The 18027-nt window shown below is 38.9% G+C and overlaps 1 protein-coding gene across 2 annotated transcripts in view; it reads right to left on the bottom strand.

Annotated features, from left to right (window-relative positions):
- The window catches only part of LOC138945682 (E3 ubiquitin-protein ligase RNF13-like), a 42806-nt gene extending 27889 nt beyond the window's left edge, over nt 1-14917 (bottom strand). Inside the window, exons 1-5 of one of the 2 annotated variants that reach the window (XM_070317173.1) lie at nt 14790-14917; nt 8243-8379; nt 7686-7772; nt 6348-6467; nt 4104-4194 (exon numbers count right to left, since the gene is read on the bottom strand). In XM_070317173.1, the coding sequence (XP_070173274.1) occupies nt 4104-4194; nt 6348-6467; nt 7686-7772; nt 8243-8350 (406 nt within the window). In that variant the 5' untranslated portion in view covers nt 8351-8379; nt 14790-14917. Of the gene's footprint in view, nt 1-343; nt 438-4103; nt 4195-6347; nt 6468-7685; nt 7773-8242; nt 8380-14789 lie in introns of both variants that reach the window. The other variant, XM_070317172.1, reaches the window with a different exon arrangement.
- Nucleotides 14918-18027: the final 3110 nt, after the last annotated feature.

Below are 18027 nucleotides of genomic sequence, written 5' to 3'. Positions count from 1 at the left end.
AAGTCAAGAAAAATCTAACAACTTGGCTAATCTACCCATTTCTGATTGAGAGTGCAATCAATTAAGCTCCAGTTTGACACACTGAATACTTTGAATACTGCTACTGACTCATCAGTCTTATCCATCAAAATGCAAAGGACACAACTGTCTTCATGTTTTCAAATGTATCATACTATTAAAGCAAACAAAACACGCAATGCACTTTTGATAAACTATTTTTGGAACCTGAACTTATTAGAGGCTGTTTTTTAAATTGCATACATGAACACAGCGTGAATACAAGCAGAAGTGCACAGGTCAAAGGCTTAAAAGGTCAAGGTAAGGAAGTTAAGGTCACACTTACACTTGGAATCTCCAGACATGGGCATAACAGAATCATGGCCTTCATAATTATGCACGATGGCCGCAGAGTAATTTGCTTTTTGAACGTTTAGCACCTGAAATCACACACAGGTAAAAAAGCAATTTAGGCCACACAAAAAAATAGTCTGTTTACGGTAACCCGACCGACCCTATTTTTTTCGCGCGACCCAAGACTTTTTTTTGGCATTTGGGGGGAAAAAAAAAAGGAAAAAAAAAGGTTTTTTTTTTGCAAAATAACGTAAAAATATGTTTTTTGGGAAAAAAAAGAAAAAAAAAAGAAAAAAAATCCCGACCTACCGACCCTATTTTTTGGGCCTATGTTACCGTAAACAGACCTATTTTTTTTTTTTGGCCTTAGCACTACCTTACCCTGTAGCAGTGGAACAAACGTAACAAGCCAGGTTAATTTCATGTGTGCAAGACATTCTTTACCTCCAGGAATGTCTTTACAACTTCAAAGTTACCGGGATATTGTCTTAACAACTTCAAAGTTAAGTGTCCCTGTTCACACAAAATCTAGTCAAAATTTGTTTTTACCTTTTTTCACTTAAAGGAAACGTTTTAAAACAGTTATTATTATTATATGTATCCACTCTAAACTTTTTACAATTCAGAATGTTTGAATTTTTTTTCAACATTTTTGGAAACAGAACAAGTATATATGGTCAAGACCATGGAGGTCGCTCGAGTGCAGAAATCACCAGCTGACAATTTTTGAGTGCGATTCTAAGGTTGAAGATAAAGAATTAATGAAATCAAACTGTTGTCACTTGTTCTTATATAATCAAAGCTTCGTGTGATGACATAAAGTGAGTTAAACTTGCTTTTTGTCATTAAAAAACTTTTTTTTTTAATGAAAAATCGACGATTGTGGTGGAAGAAAAACGTGACAGACATACCTGTGTGTCACTTCAGACGGCAAGTTTCACCATAAAAAGATCGAATCAAGAGTCAATTTATTGATTTCCGAATTCTTAAAACGTTATCAATTCCTATTGACGTTACGTGCGTGTCAAATATTTGTTCGTTTCTTGTTTATATAGAGCGTCATCAATCGTGCTCAAACGCAATGCGTGGTGTCATGTTTGGGTGATAGCGATCGATGTTAACTTGAAAGAAATATCCGCATCCAACACACGTGATTAACCTCTAATCTGAAAGATTTTATGTTTTAGTTCTTGGATTAATAAGCAAGCGAACATTTTAAACTCTGATGCAGCAAGAAATTTACATTGATTTTGGAGTCAACAAACCGTTGCGTTTGGACACGAAAAAAGAACAATTTATGTGTATTTTTCACTGCATTTTTACATTTACTCAAGTTATGACTAAATTTTTAACATAGAAGGGGGAATCAAGACGAGGGTCGTGGTGTATGTGTGTGTATGTGTGTGTATGTGTGTGTATGTGTGTGTGTGTGTGTGCGTGTGTGTGTGTGTGTAGAGCGATTCAGAGTAAACTACTGGACCGATCTTTATGAAATTTGAGATGAGAGTTCCTGGGAATTATATCCCCGGACGTTGTTTTCTTTTTTTCGATAAATGTCTTTGATGACGTCATATCCGGCTTTTTGTAAAAGTTGAGGCGGCACTGTCACACCCTCATTTTTCAATCAAATTGATTAAAATTTTGGCCAAGCAATCTTCGACAAAGGCCGGACTTCGGTATTGCATTTCAGCTTGGTGGCTTAAAAATTAATTAATGACTTTGGTCATTTTTTTTATATAAAACGATCCAAATTTCCGTTCATCTTTTTCTTCATCATTTCCTGATTTCAAAAACATATAAATATGTTATATTTGGATTAAAAACAAGCTCTGAAAATTAAAAATATAAAAATTATGATCAAAATAAAATTTTCGAAATCAATTTAAAAACACTTTCATCTTATTCCTTGTTGGTTCCTGATTCCAAAAACATATAGATATGATATGTTTGGATTAAAAACACGCTCAGAAAGTTAAAACGAAGAGAGGTGCAGTGTTAATTTCAGTGCGTTTTGCACGTGGGAGGTGAGCGATTTCCTTCTCGCGGGGATTGACGAAGCTGTACTGTTTTGGTGAAAAAATACAGTGCGTTCAGCTTCATTCCGTGAGTTCCACAGCTTGACTAAATGTAGTAATTTCGCCTTACGCGACTTGTTCTTTTCTCCCTCTCATTTAAAGACAAGGTAACACATCCACTTTCTTTTTTTTGCCAAAGGAAATAATGTATGTAACAATGTTTTATTATTATTTAATGCCAAAATGATTGATTTGGGCGTGTTCTTGGTTTAATTTTTGGCATTTTCGGGTATTACGCAGCATCCAGTGAAGGATGGCTCTATTATTGATTTAATTTGATGACTATAATTAGTCTTTTCATTATGATATTTTGGAGACACACAAACATCATCTATGTTTTCTGTTTTGGACCTAGTATTGATGGTATTTTGTCTTTGAACTCCATGTTGCATTTTGACTTAGTGTTTTGGTGTCATGTTATGCAATTTCAAGCTCAGGTATTTGACCCAATTAGAGATTCTTACCTGCTTATACTTATCTTGTTTGTATTGATGGATGTGTGGCCTAGCAATAAAAAAACACCACCAGCATTTCTTTTTGTTTGTTCTTGGATCATTAAATTGCCTGAATCTGAAATTGTGATGGCGTCATATTATGTTTGAACATTGATATTATTTTTGTAAATACATCTTAACGATGGCTCAAGTGTGGAAAACACTTTTCGTAGAAGTTTAGCATGACCATACCTAGTAAATTGTCAGGAAATTGTCAGCTTGTAATAACATTGAAATTTGTTCTTGCATGTCACACTCATTGGTGTCACCTTCATGGTCTTGACCATATATACATATATATATATATTACCCATTACCTGTATCAGAAAATTCAACAACAAAAAAAGACCATTCTGAAAGCATTTGCGGCTTTGCAAAGTGATTATTTTTGTGCTTACTATAATGACAGTCTCCTTTGAGTTTGAAGTTGTTCTCTTGCAAAAATAAGGCAGAAACTGCTCATACAGTACAGGTATCACTCTTATAAACAGTGCTGAAACTGGTGGATTTCATTTTGACTGAAATTATCAAGTTTTAATGCAAACTTGTTCATAAAACATTCCCATTGTCATATTAATGGTAAGCCATAAATCAGTTATTAATGCAAGGTTGTTCATCTCAATTATCAAAAGCCTCTTGTATGTATGTCAAAAAAACAAAACCTTCATGGTTTCAGTTGCTCAATCCACCAGTCAGCTCTGCCTATCAAAAAACTCTCAAGGTGTGTTGCAAAGCTGTGTCTTAATCAAAAGTTTCCAGTTGTGTTTCAGTGACCACTTGACCATGTTGTCACAAAGTTTCTTCCTTAAAAAGGAAACTCTAAACTTCTCATTTCTAGTTAGGAAACGGACTTTACTTCAATGCAGGCAAATACCTCAGAACATACCTGGAAACTCTTGACGATGACACAGCTTGAGGGAAGAAAGTGGTACCTGCGATGAAAGGACACCCTTGGGACCGCTAAAAGAGTTCCTGCATTTGCAGGTGAATCTTGATCAAAATAATAAATGATGGGAGCTAGAAGTTTAAGAACAGAGAAAGTTATTCTTTATTGGGAGGTGGTCTCTCATCGCAGGGGCCCCACATGGCAGGTAGCACTGTGTGGTGTTGTTAGGGATCAGTAACTGCTGGATTCACACACATCTGGGTCAGACAGGTTAACAACTCCCCCTGACCCACTTACAATTTCCTCCTGCCATACGCAACACAGAGTCATCATGTGGAGAATTATGCACAACAGCTACCCCATAGCCGGCCCTCTCAGCATTTCCAACCTGAAAGGCCAAATGTCAGGATGCATAGGGCATGCAATCATTTTATGAGTCTTTTGTTGCCATAAAGCGCTGGAATCAGAGCTGAGTGTAGTGTTAGTCGTAAATGTTCCAGAGAATCATGTGTCTGTGTGGCATGACATAAAGAGTTCTGCAAGGTAATGCTAGTTTAATGTTAAACACTGTTGAAACTTTGTTTGTTTGTTTATTTGGTGTTTAACGTCGTTTTCAACCACGAAGGTTATACCGCGACGGGGAAAGGGGAGAGATGGGATAGAGCCACTTGTCAATTGTTTCTTGTTCACAAAAGCACTAATCAAAAATTTGCTCCAGGGGCTTGCAACGTAGTACAATGTATTACCTTAGTGGGAGAATGCAAGTTTCCAGTACAAAGGACTTAACATTTCTTACATACTGCTTGACTAAAATCTTTACAAAAATTGACTATATTCTATACAAGAAACACTTTGACTTAACAAGGGTAAAAAGAGAAACAAAATCCGTTAGTCGCCTCTTACGACATGCTGGGGAGCATCGGGTAAATTCTTCCCCCTAACCCGCGGGGGGTACTGTTGAAACTAAACATGAGAAAGCAATGAAGATCTGGAATCTGAATGTTGATCCTGAATGTTCCAGAGAATCAAGTGTGCCTGTGTAAGTTACATGACATTAAGAGTTGTGCACGCATTTTTCTCATTAGGCAAAAAAAAAAAATAGGTGTGGTTACGGTAACATAGCCAAAAAAAATAGGGTAGGTAGGTAGGCAATCACTTTTTTTTTTAAAACTTTTTTTTCTAATGTGTACAAATTAAACCTACTTGACAGGGAAATAAGTGTGCGACTCGGGCGCTTTCGCTTTCATTGCGTTTTTTGCACTCGTTTTTTTTGGGTTTTTTTTGTTGGACAAATGTAATAAAAAGTTATAGGATCGGCCCCTAAAAATAGGGTAGGTCGGGTTACCGTAACCACACCTATTTTTGTTTTAGGCCTTAGTGTAAACTTGTCTATTGATGTTTGCATGTTTTGTAGACGAAAAGCTGAACATTAGCAGAAGGGCTAGGATAAGGTGATGTCTGGAGTTAGCATGGGATATCAATGAGCGCACCCACAATAAGACCAAGATGTAGTGTTGTTCCCTGACTCAAAGGACAATAGGCCCGTTTGACCTGGACTGAAACTATGTATGGGTCAAAATGCCCTGACTATGTCGGTTTGATAGGAAAATATATGGTCAAAAGACCCCCTATATATGTCAAAACAATCACAGTTGAACGGCCAGGGATCAGATAAAAACAATGTTCGTCAGTAACCAAAGATTGAGCCCTGAGAACAACACAGTTACACTGAAGATGTACAAAAACCAGCAACTAGCTGGTTAGATTTTTCATCATGAAAATTTCCTTTTCGTTGATTTGTAAACATTATTTACAATCATGCTCTAAGCTCTTGTCCTTCAACCGGCTCTGCAAAAATGTCAGTCACCATTCATTCTTGTGTCATTTGTAAACATCATTTTATTCTTAAACATCAAGAGCAATTATTCTTCTAACAGACACTTTGAGTGACACAGTTACAGAAGAAAACAACAAGATGTTTGCATGACCCCTAAGAGTAACAGACGGACTGTAAAAATGACCTTCTTTTTAGACACCTGTGCGCAGAAAGGATCTGACAGCTAAGCTCAAGCCACTCAAGGTCAGGCAGATAGTGATGTCCGTGGTTTTATGTACATGTACCTATCTTTTTGACACAGGGAGAGACAGTTGTTATCAATATCACACAGCTGATGTGAAGTGGTTATAAAATGTGTGGTAACTGGTAGGGATATTTCTTAAACCCTAACAACAATGTCAAAACTAGGAGTAGGACACAAAGTACTTTGTTGTAACTGCGGGTTTTTTGCTAAAGGACAGGCTATAACAGCAGGACAATTAAAATGTGAGATACTGTAGTCCTCTGTGTGTGTGTGTGTGTGTGTGTGTGTGTGTGTGCCTGTGTGTGTGTGTGCCTGTGTGTGTGTGTATGCCTGTGTGTCTGTGATTGTGACTGACTAGTGACTTGAGAGAGAGGTTTAAAAAAAGAAAATGCAGCATCAATCAACATGAAGAATTCAAATGTAATTTTTAAACAAATGATACCGTAAACAAGTGACTTACCTTCAAATCAAAATGACAGGGTCCACGTGAAATCAGCGCAATCCATGGTAAATCGTTTCCAGGCGGCGGAGGGTTCACTTTGGTGCAGGCATCGTGGGGTGATACATAAACCACTTGACCCTTAAGAAAACACAGCCCAACGTTTTGTATTAATCAAATATATGGGATTATGTGCTGAAATAATAGGCCGTGAAAGGTAAATATGCGCCGAAATGGCTGCAATCTACTGGCAGTATAAAATTTCATCTCACACGGCATCACTGCAGAGCGCCTAGAACTGTACCCACGGAATATGCGCGATATAAGACTCATTGATTGATTGATTGAAACAATCACTACCAGCACCACATGTAGATATTTCTGTTACACAACTATTACATCATGTATGTATCATACCCCAAAATGTATTTTCATCACTGCACCTGAATAACTTTTTAATAACACAATGTTAATACTTGCTATGCTGAATTGTGATTCCATCAGGAATTTACTACTACTTGTACTCAATTCATCAAAATGAAAATAAGCATTACCCAAAAAATACATCATTCCAAAACTTTGTATTTTTTTCCTCTAATAAGAGTTAGACTTTCGAGCCAAATTATACTGGCTACGGATTCAAGCAGGATTGTTAAACTAATCAGGCTGAAAATATAAAATCTAAGGCCCAAATATTCAGGTTGGTACCTAGGTAGGTTTCTTTTTGTTGTTGTTAAGGTTGGTTTTTATCTACACATGGCTTTTTATGGGCCAGAAATCGTGGGAGCTGTGCGTGTCCCCTAGATGTTGGACAAGATCTACTTTAACTTGTAAAGTCTGCAAAATCGTGGGAGCTGTGCGTGTCCCCTGGATGTTGGACAAGATCTACTTTAACTTGTAAAGTCTGCAAAATCGTGGGAGCTGTGCGTGTCCCCTGGATGTTGGACAAGATCTACTTTAACTTGTAAAGTCTGCAAAATCGTGGGAGCTGTGCGTGTCCCCTAGATGTTGGACAAGATCTACTTTAACTTGTAAAGTCTGCAAAATCGTGGGAGCTGTGCGTGTCCCCTAGATGTTGGACAAGATCTACTTTAACTTGTAAAGTCTGCAAAATCGTGGGAGCTGTGCGTGTCCCCTAGATGTTGGACAAGATCTACTTTAACTTGTAAAGTCTGCAAAATCCAGTTTTGTCTTTCTTAATTGATTTTTTTTCTGTGAAGAGTCAACAAAATTCTCAGGTGAGGAGGAAATACTAGGGTCTGTCTGGGAAATCAGAAACATCAATGGATGTTTTTCCTTATTAAAGCTAGAGCAATAAAAACTGCACGATAAGACCACAAAAAATTGCACAAATCTTACTATCAAACCATCCTTTGGAAAATCTGGTCCGAACAAAGCCTGCTTGTCATCAAAGGAGGCAATGGTAAAGTTTTCTGATCTGTTGATCTGAAACAAAACGGTACCATCTTCACTGGGACATTACTGCTTAGTAGTCAAGTGAGAAGAAAAAAATCTTAATTAGGTATGTAATGTCAAATGTAATGCAAACTTGATGTGATTGCAGAAAAACACACTCAAAATGGTCATGTTTTCATAAGAAAATGTCACTTAATCACATGATTCATGTTTCTGAACACACACAATTCTCGCTTACAAAACACTGCTTGTTTTGGTTACAGTTACACAAGGACTCGTTATTCCATATCACTTATCAGTTCAAAACGGTTTTCCTAAAAAACAACTACCCTGAATTGCGTCCCAAAATATGTTCTTTCGAAGTCGAAGAAAAACTCAAAGATAGCCCCAGGCGTATGGAAATTTATGACGAAACAGTTAGGCCCTCAACCTTTCATGATAACACACTTTCACAAAATGAATGTTCATCAAATCACTGGTCAGGCAACAAAGACACTCACCACAAAGACATCAGCGCTGACGAGGGAAATGTTGAGTAACGCACACAGGTTGACAACGGCAAAGATGTAGAGGCCCGTGATATGGCCTGGTATCCGACACTCCACCATTTTGTCTGTTGGTCTTGTCACCCCCTAGACTGAAAAAAATGTACACATAACAATTTACAGATCACATTGAGCTAGCTGCAAGTCATATTGCTTTTGATTTCTATTTCTCTCCTTATGAACTATTACATTATCACTATCAGTTAATTATCGACACTGAAAACAAAATGTATAGGAACGCAGTTAAAACTTCAATCAAAACACTCCTGCTTTGCAGCAAAAAAACAAAAACAACAACAAATTATTAATTACGGATCATCATGTCATTTGTATTACATGTACTGATAAAGTAGCAAACAAGACTTAGTGATAACAAACAAAAAACGCTGTGTGGATTGGCACAGGCCACAGTATAAAGATAATTTCAGACATCAGTCAGTGAACCCTGCTTTCCTGACTAGAAGAAAGGAATTTAATAAACAACAGCAAACCTGCTCTAATACAACACGTAAGCGTCATGATCTTTTAAAGCTAACAAGTATGCTTCATTAGGCCAAAAAAAAAAAGAGGTCTGTTTACGGTAACATAGGCCAAAAAAATAGGGTCGGTAGGTCGGGATTTTTTTTCTTTTTTTTTCCAAAAAACCATATTTTCACGTTATTTTGCAAAAAAACCAAGATTCCCCCCCCCCCCCCCCCCCCCCCCCCAATGCCCAAAAAAAGTCTAGGGTCGCGCGAAAAAAATAAGGTCAGACTATTTTTTTTTTTTGGCCTTAGTTCATTGATAACTTCTATCAAGGTGATAAAAAATAGGGCAATGCAATTAAACAATCCACAAACAATAAGCCACTGACACCTTTTTTTCTCTTTTTTGTTGTTTGTTTAGCTCTGCCTCATTAATTTGTTATCTGACCTATGTCACACTCTGCGGTCTCAATCGTAAACACACAACCACCCACCCACCCTTAGATTGTAGTCAGGTCCACATTAGAGTTAATAGACTAAAGAGGAATCCTGGGTGGCAGAGTGGTAACGCACTTGCGCTCGGAAGCGAGAGGTTGCGAGTTCGACCCTGGGTCATGGCGTTAGCAATTTTCTCCCCCCTTTCCTAACCTAGGTGGTGGGTTCAAGTGCTAGTCTTTCGGATGAGACGAAAAACCGAGGTCCCTTCGTTGTACACTACATTGGGGTGTTGCACGTTAAAGATCCCACGATTGACAAAAGGGTCTTTCCTGGCAAAATTGTATAGGCATAGATAAAAAATGTCCACCAAAATAACCGTGTGACTTGGAATAATAGGCCGTGAAAAGTAGGATATGCGCCGAAATGGCTGCGATCTGCTGGTCGATGTGAATGCGTGATGTATTGTGTCAAAAATTCCATCTCACACGGCATAAATAGATCCCTGCGCCTTGAGTCCGAGTCTGGAGATACGCGCGCGATATAAGACTTCATATAAGTTCATATAAGATTAAGAATAAACAATAGATGGTGTTTGGAAATAACTATGTCAGGTTTCTATGGGTTGTGAAAGTGAAAGATTGAATACTCAAGATTGCCTTTAGTGGGACAAACAAACCACATACTGCTTCTTGTCCCACATGTTTCAGACACACCCCTTACTTGTGACTGGCCTGTGGATTGTTTGACCCGTTAAAAGAAAGGGTACATTCACTCTTTCACAACCCATACAAACCCGACAGTTATTTCAGGAATTCGATCTATTAGTATAATTTATTATTACCACCCAATGTAAAAGTAACACTAACATACATGTGAAAACAAATGACCATATCAAATGTGACCTGATAAGATTCACACACAGTATAATTAACTTAAGTATTTAACTTATAATATATATATACGACTAGTGTCTGTGTGTGTGTCTGTCTGTGTGTCTGTGCGCGATGCACTGCCAAAGTTCTCGATGGATCTGCTTCAAATTTGGTGGGCTTATTCAAAGAGATCCCAGACACAACCTCATCGATGAGATATTTCAACACGTGCTCTCACTCTCAGCGCGCAGCGCTGAACCGATTTTGGTTTTTCCCAGTAACTCTTCCTTATCTTCTCCAGTGTTTTCAGCGTTTATCTCCCTTCCTTCGTGTGGCGTCAAACCATATTCCCGTTACTACGTTACTATTTTTAGAATGTCACGATTGCACCCGTATGTTGTCCTTACTGTAAAAGTGAAAAGGTCGAATCAATTTATAGCCACGCGAAAAACACACTGTCATCTATCTCTATATATTTATAAATATAGATATACATACGGCTTCTCTGTGTGTGTGTGTGTTTGTGTGTGTGTGTGGGCAACACCTGTGGATTGTAGAGTTCTGTTTGTGATGTGGTCTAGCGGCATTGGTGTGTCAGTATGTTCAGGCCTTCCTACGAGAAGCCATAACAGTTATTCTCAATCCCGTTTGAGTGGACTTCGCCTTCAAAGGTGATTGTGGTGTTTTGGTCACTGAATCATTTTCGTGCTGTTCCCATTCCACCTGGGAGGGATTTAAGTTCATTCAAAGGGGGTCGAGTGTGACAGGGAGACTACCGTCGCCCTTCACAGCAGACTCTGCAGAGTTGTTCGCCTTAGAAGTTGTGGGCTTTCCTTGCATGTACCCGTAAGTTGTCCTTACTGTAAAAGTGAAAAGGTCGAATCAATTTATAGCCACGCGAAAAATACACTGTCATCTATCTCTATATATTTATAGATATAGATAATACGGCTTCTCTGTGTGTGTGTGTGTGTGCGTTTGTGTGTGGGCACACCTGTGGATTGTAGAGTTCTGTTTGTGATGGGATCTAGCGGCTTTTGTCTGTCTGTATGTTCTGGCATGTGAGAAGCCATAACAGATAATATAGGACTAAGAAATAAGCTCTAAAATTCTCAATCCCGTTTGACAGGACTTCGCCTTCAAAGGTGATTGTGGTGAACCGCCACGCTGTCTGTCTCTGTCTCGCGATTCACCCCGGCGAAGCCGGGTATTCCTCTAGTAGTTGTATAAAATGACTGTTCGACTGAATGTGACAGTCATGCTTAAACTGTAACTCATGAACTGCAAGCAACAGTTAAAGTTAAACAGTACATATAGATCTACATGATACAGTAATGTAAAACATCATTAAGTTGATTAACTTATTTAGACTTAGAGACATGAAATTTTGAGTAAGAATATTGTTGCACTTGCAGATCTATGCTAGATTTGCATTTTAAAATTTAACTGATGACACAGAGGGTTTGCTAGCCACTCCCCTGATTCAACTTTCAAATGTTCTGATAATTAAGGATCTGTTCAGAAAGCAGGATACACACGCACAGTTGATGCACTTGTAACCCATGTCATTTAGGCTGTGTACTTTCACCATGCAGTTTCAGTTTTACTCTAATCAATGTTTGCTTGCCATCATATAAAACCATCTGAAATGTAGTAACTACTATTGTACTAACAACGTTCTAAATCATGTATAAAGATCTGGGCAGTACTTAGTTTAAAAACTGTCATGCCCCTTTCTCTGCTCCCCGTTAAAAAGAGAAAGACATAAAACTCTATGTTCAAGCATCCATGGGCTAAGCACTATAGCAGTTAATTTACAGCACACAATTTAAGGAATATATTTCTCATACATGCTTTTCAAAAGCTTACAATCTCTGAGATTGAGTTTGACAAAAGCTCCAAAACAAAATGAACTAAAGTTATTACAGCAGTCCCTGCAATGTACGGCCCCCGGCATGGAGCGGACACCTGACATGTACGGACACATTTGCTCGGCACGGAGTGTTTTCCTTCTATATTTGCCCCCCCTTAAACGGACACCTGCAAAACGTGGACGCGGACACTCATTTTCGGTCCCAACAGCAGGTCATACCTCCAATGTACGGACAGACCATCGTCAAATTTTCACCACAACAAAATCGATAACAGAGCAGTCCGGCTCTTGGTACAAAGATCACAGCCGCAATAGCCTGATGACAGTCACTGATAACTTGAGTGCACGTGTACCCATCAGGAGGGGGGCTAGTTTTGGTCAGGAGTGGAGTACATGTATGGAACATGCGAAGATGCCAACATGAAACTGCACTGTGCTCTTTATTCTTGTCCGTTGGACGTAAACAACAGAAACCATGGTCGATGAAGGTCCTGAGCGAAAGAGAGTGAAATATCGGCCACAGTTCTCAGCATCGTGTGTCTGTGTGTAACCTCTTTCATTGACAAGATACTCTTGTTTCCCCTCAGCCTTGACCAGTGAGTGTCTTGCTTTGTCAAAAGTTACCACACAGTCAACTGGTTTTGCTCTGAGTGAACAGTGCAGCAGGCCTCTCTGGCCACAGCCCCAAACAGTACATGGCTGGAGGGAGTGAGAGAGAGGGAGGGGGGGTGGAGGGGTAGCTGGCTGAACTCTGTGGGGTGTCCGGTGTCACTGCATGTCAGCAGGAAGAGCATTGGAGAGAAATAGAGGTGTACTCTTCCACACAATTTCCAAGCATCAGTTGTCACGGCTTGGGGTAGGCATTAGTGAGGGAGAGTCCCCTGAGTGGGAGCTGTGTTATGTACAGTGTATTTCGACTGAAGAGTGAAAAGTCACTGCCATGCCACATGATCGGCATGCAGTCAATAAAGCCAGACAAGAAGAAAATAAATTACATTCATGATTATGACATGCAGTTCTATCTGCTGCTATTTATTCAAACTGGTTTTCAAGCTTATTCTTGCAAAGCATCTGCACGCGCTCCTCTGTGCTGTGTTTGTGTTGCTGCTTTCGTATGTCAGTGCATGGTGAGTGTGTTCACTGCCTTGAGGATTTATTTTATCTCTTCTTTTCAACACTTTTCATACAAATCATTTTTACAGAACGTTTAAAGAAGTATTATGAGTTTATTGTTATTGTTTAGTAGCCACAAGAAGTGATTAGCATAGACTCAATCCTGTTGTTTGTGTGTCTCTGTGTGAGTGTATGGGGGAGGGGGTGGTGTGGTCACCCCTCCGTAACCGGACACCAGCAATGTACGAACAGTTTTACTATGGCCCAAGGGTGTCCGTTCATGAGAGGGACTGCTGTAGATCAAAAAATTATAAATATAACTCAGTGACTGAAAACAGAGGCCTGAGAATAACAATACGTATGTGTATACATGTACTATTCAGTTAAAAACAAAAAAAACGTTGATTCTGCGACAGGTTTCCTTTCCCCTTGGCTAACATATATATATCTCTTAGTGTTATGTGTACATGTGTAACATTGTACGTGTGTGTGTGTGCAGTATATCAGTTCCGCAAGTGGCTTGCACTTGACTTGCAGAACTAACTTTGCAAACAATTACTGAATTACTGAATGAGTAAACTCTGCTATGGGAAAATCCCAACTACTCTGCCAACACCCCCATAATGTAGTCTTCGGTCGTGTGAAAGTCACATCTATTTCGACTGTGTGCATCGATCCGTGTAGTGAAATGTTGATCTTTGATGATTTGGCAACATAACTTCGCTACATGTGCTTCGAGTGTATCTCCCCGTAAACCATTTGAAAACGTCTTTTAACAAGACCATGTTTCGACAGCCCAGACCCTCGATAGCTCACAGGGTATATAATGTTTTTCGCCGTTTTTTAAAGAATCCTTTCCAATTTACTATTCCAAAAGTACCCTATGACACGACTCGAGTGGCAAAGAACATTCTCTGCAATTCCTGTCTCAGTCCGTGCAGCCGTTTCGGGTCCTATCGTCATCATACAAACATACACACAGACACACAAGAACCAGCTTTAAAAGTTAGATTATGTAAGAACCATGTAAACCAGTGATGTTTTCTTATGTACATCACTGTCATCAGATTTCTGCTTTATGAAAAGCTATATTTCAAAAACAAAACTAGAGATTTGAATTTTGACCACTTTTCCCCCTTTCTGTCACCAGTACTGAAGAACAATTAATTAACTCATATATACTGCACAGGAACAACCTACCCTAGCTATATAGTGACACAGATTTATTGCCCGAATAGACATGGTAATGATCATGAAATCGGTACTGTACTACCTACTAGTCAATTCCAGCGGGAGAACTCTGCCTCAATTAGCAGACGACCAACAGTGGTTCCTGCAACGTAAAAGATCCAGATCCAGACTAGTAGTAGATCTAGTACGCATCCTTTGTCTGACACATCATAACAAAGGCATGAATGACGATGGCCATGCTTTAGTTTTCAATGTTGGCTACCTATCACTAAGAAGAAGAAGAAGAAAACACTGAAGTTTGACCATATCTTCGACGTCCTTACTCGACGTGAAATCCCACAGTAAGCCAGAGGCAACGAAAAAGACGCGCTGAACTTGGAGCACTCGTAAACAGTGGGTGTTCACTGTTATGTCAACTTTGACTTTGTTGTAGTTTGTACTATGATATAATGATAGCCGTGCTCTGAGATAAGTGGCTTGACTTTGCCTAAGATACACGGGTCGGACATCCAAGATTGGGGTGTACAACCCACGTGGCAACTAGTACTTACTCATCAAAAAGCAAACAAACAGAATGAAGCACTCCCTCTGGATGTGAGAACCACAGAAATCACACAGCACAAGTGTCTCTACGTCCAACAGTTTCCAGACAAGCCATGATGGCGGATACAGCTGATCATGTGACCACAACATAATGACGTCATGAAATAGAGTGAAGAGTTATGTGCCCTTCACGCGCGTGATACACATGTATACATGTATCGACGTTTTGTGCACAGTCGCGATATATTCAGCTGTTCTTTTTATATTTAGTCAAGTTTTGACTAAATATTTTAACATCGAGGGGGAATCGAAACGAGGGTCGTGGTGTATGTGCGTGTGTGTGTGTGTCTGTGTGTCTGTGTGTGTGTGTGTGTGTGTAGAGCGATTCAGACTAAACTACTGGACCGATCTTTATGAAATTTGACATGAGAGTTCCTGGGTATGTAATCCCCGAACGTTTTTTTCATTTTTTTGATAAATGTCTTTGATGACGTCATATCCGGCTTTTCGTGAAAGTTGAGGCGGCACTGTCACGCCCTCATTTTTCAACCAAATTGGTTAAAATTTTGGTCAAGTAATCTTCGACGCAGCCCGGACTTCGGTATTGCATTTCAGCTTGGTGGCTTAAAAATTAATTAATGACTTTGGTCATTAAAAATCTGAAAATTGTAAAAAAAAAATACATTTTATAAAACGATCCAAATTTACGTTTATCTTATTCTCCATCATTTGCTGATTCCAAAAACATATAAATATGTTATATTCGGATTAAAAACAAGCTCTGAAAATTAAATATATAAAAATTATTATCAAATCTTATTCCTTGTCGGTTCCTGATTCCAAAAACATATAGATATGATATGTTTGGATTAAAAACACGCTCAGAAAGTTAAAACAAAGAGAGGTACAGAAAAGCGTGCTATCCTTCTTAGCGCAACTACTACCCCGCTCTTCTTGTCAATTTCACTGCCTTTGCCATGAGCGGTGGACTGACGATGCTACGAGTATACGGTCTTGCTGAAAAATGGCATTGCGTTCAGTTTCATTCTGTGAGTTCGACAGCTACTTGACTAAATATTGTATTTTCGCCTTACGCGACTTGTTACATTTAGTCAAGTTTTGACTAAATGTTTTAACGTAGAGGGGGGAATCGAGACGAGGGTCGTGGTGTATGTGCGTGTGTGTGTGTGTGTGTGTGTGTGTGTGTGTGTGTATGTGTGTGTGTGTGTGTGTGTGTCTGTCTGTGTGTGTGTGTGTGTGTGTGTAGAGCGATTCAGACTAAACTACTGGACCGATCTTTATGAAATTTGACATGAGAGTTCCTGGGTATGATATCCTCAGATATTTTTTTCATTTTTTTGATAAATGTCTTTGATGACGTCATATCCGGCTTTTCGTGAAAGTTGAGGCGGCACTGTCACGCCCTCATTTTTCAACCAAATTGGTTGAAATTTTGGTCAAGTAATCTTCGACGAAGCCCGGACTTCGGTATTGCATTTCAGCTTGGTGGCTTAAAAATTAATTAATGACTTTGGTCATTAAAAATCTGAAAATTGTAAAAAAAAATAAAACATTTATAAAACGATCCAAATTTACGTTTATCTTATTCTCCATCATTTGCTGATTCCAAAAACATATAAATATGTTATATTCGGATTAAAAACAAGCTCTGAAAATTAAATATATAAAAATTATTATCAAAATTAAATTTTCCAAATCATTTTAAAAACACTTTCATCTTATTCCTTGTCGGTTCCTGATTCCAAAAACATATAGATATGATATGTTTGGATTAAAAACACGCTCAGAAAGTTAAAACGAAGAGAGGTACAGAAAAGCGTGCTATCCTTCCCAGCGCAACTACTACCCCGCTCTTCTTGTCAATTTCACTGCCTATGCCGTGAGCGGTGGACTACGAGTATACGGTCTTGATGCGTTGCATTGCGTTCAGTTTCATTCTGTGAGTTCGACAGCTACTTGACTAAATGTTGTATTTTCGCCTTACGCGACTTGTTACATTTAGTCAAGTTTTGACTAAATGTTTTAACGTAGAGGGGGAATCGAGACGAGGGTCGTGGTGTATGTGTGTGTGTGTGTGTGTGTGTAGAGCGATTCAGACTAAACTACTGGACCGATCTTTATGAAATTTGACATGAGAGTTCCTGGGTATGATATCCTCAGATATTTTTTTCATTTTTTTGATAAATGTCTTTGATGACGTCATATCCGGCTTTTCGTGAAAGTTGAGGCGGCACTGTCACGCCCTCATTTTTCAACCAAATTGGTTGAAATTTTGGTCAAGTAATCTTCGACGAAGCCCGGACTTCGGTATTGCATTTCAGCTTGGTGGCTTAAAAATTAACTATTGACTTTGGTCATTAAAAATCTGAAAATTGTAAAAAAAAAATTGTTTTTATAAAACGATCCAAATTTACGTTCATCTTATTCTCCATCATTTGCTGATTCCAAAAAAATATAAATATGTTATATTTGGATTAACAACAAGCTCTGAAAATTAAATATATAAAAATTATTATCAAAACTTTTTTTTCGAAATCAATTTAAAAACACTTTCATCTTATTCCTTGTCGGTTCCTGATTCCAAAAACATATAGATATGATATGTTTGGATTAAAAACACGCTCAGAAAGTTAAAACGAAGAGAGGTACAGAAAAGCGTGCTATCCTTCCCAGCGCAACTACTACCCCGCTCTTCTTGTCAATTCCACTGGCAGTGCCTTTGCCACGGGCGGTGGAGTGACGATGCTACGAGTATACGGTCTTGCTGCGTTGCGTTGCGTTCAGTTTCATTCTGTGAGTTCGACAGCTATATTTGACTAAATGTTGTATTTTCGCCTTACGCGACTTGTTACATTTAGTCAAGTTTTGACTAAATGTTTTAACGTAGAGGGGGGAATCGAGACGAGGGTGTGGTGTATGTGTGTGTGTGTGTGTGCGTGTGTGTGTGTAGAGCAATTGAAAGTAAACTACTGGACCGATCTTTATGAAATTTGACATGAGAGTTCCTGGGTATGACATCCCCGGACTTTTTTTCTTCATTTTTTCGATAAATGTCTTTGATGACGTCACATCCGGCTTATTGTAAAAGTTGAGGCGGCACTGTCACACCCTCATTTTTCAATCAAATTGATTGAAATTTTGGCCAAGCAATCTTCGACGAAGGCCGGATTTCGGTATTGCATTTCAGCTTGGTGACTTAAAAATTAATTAATGACTTTGGTCATT

This window comes from Littorina saxatilis, linkage group LG13 (assembly GCF_037325665.1).
Source record: "Littorina saxatilis isolate snail1 linkage group LG13, US_GU_Lsax_2.0, whole genome shotgun sequence".
Lineage (NCBI taxonomy): Eukaryota > Metazoa > Mollusca > Gastropoda > Littorinimorpha > Littorinidae > Littorina > Littorina saxatilis.
Note: the sequence above shows the minus strand (reverse complement) of the source record. Positions and strands in the feature narration are given on the sequence as shown.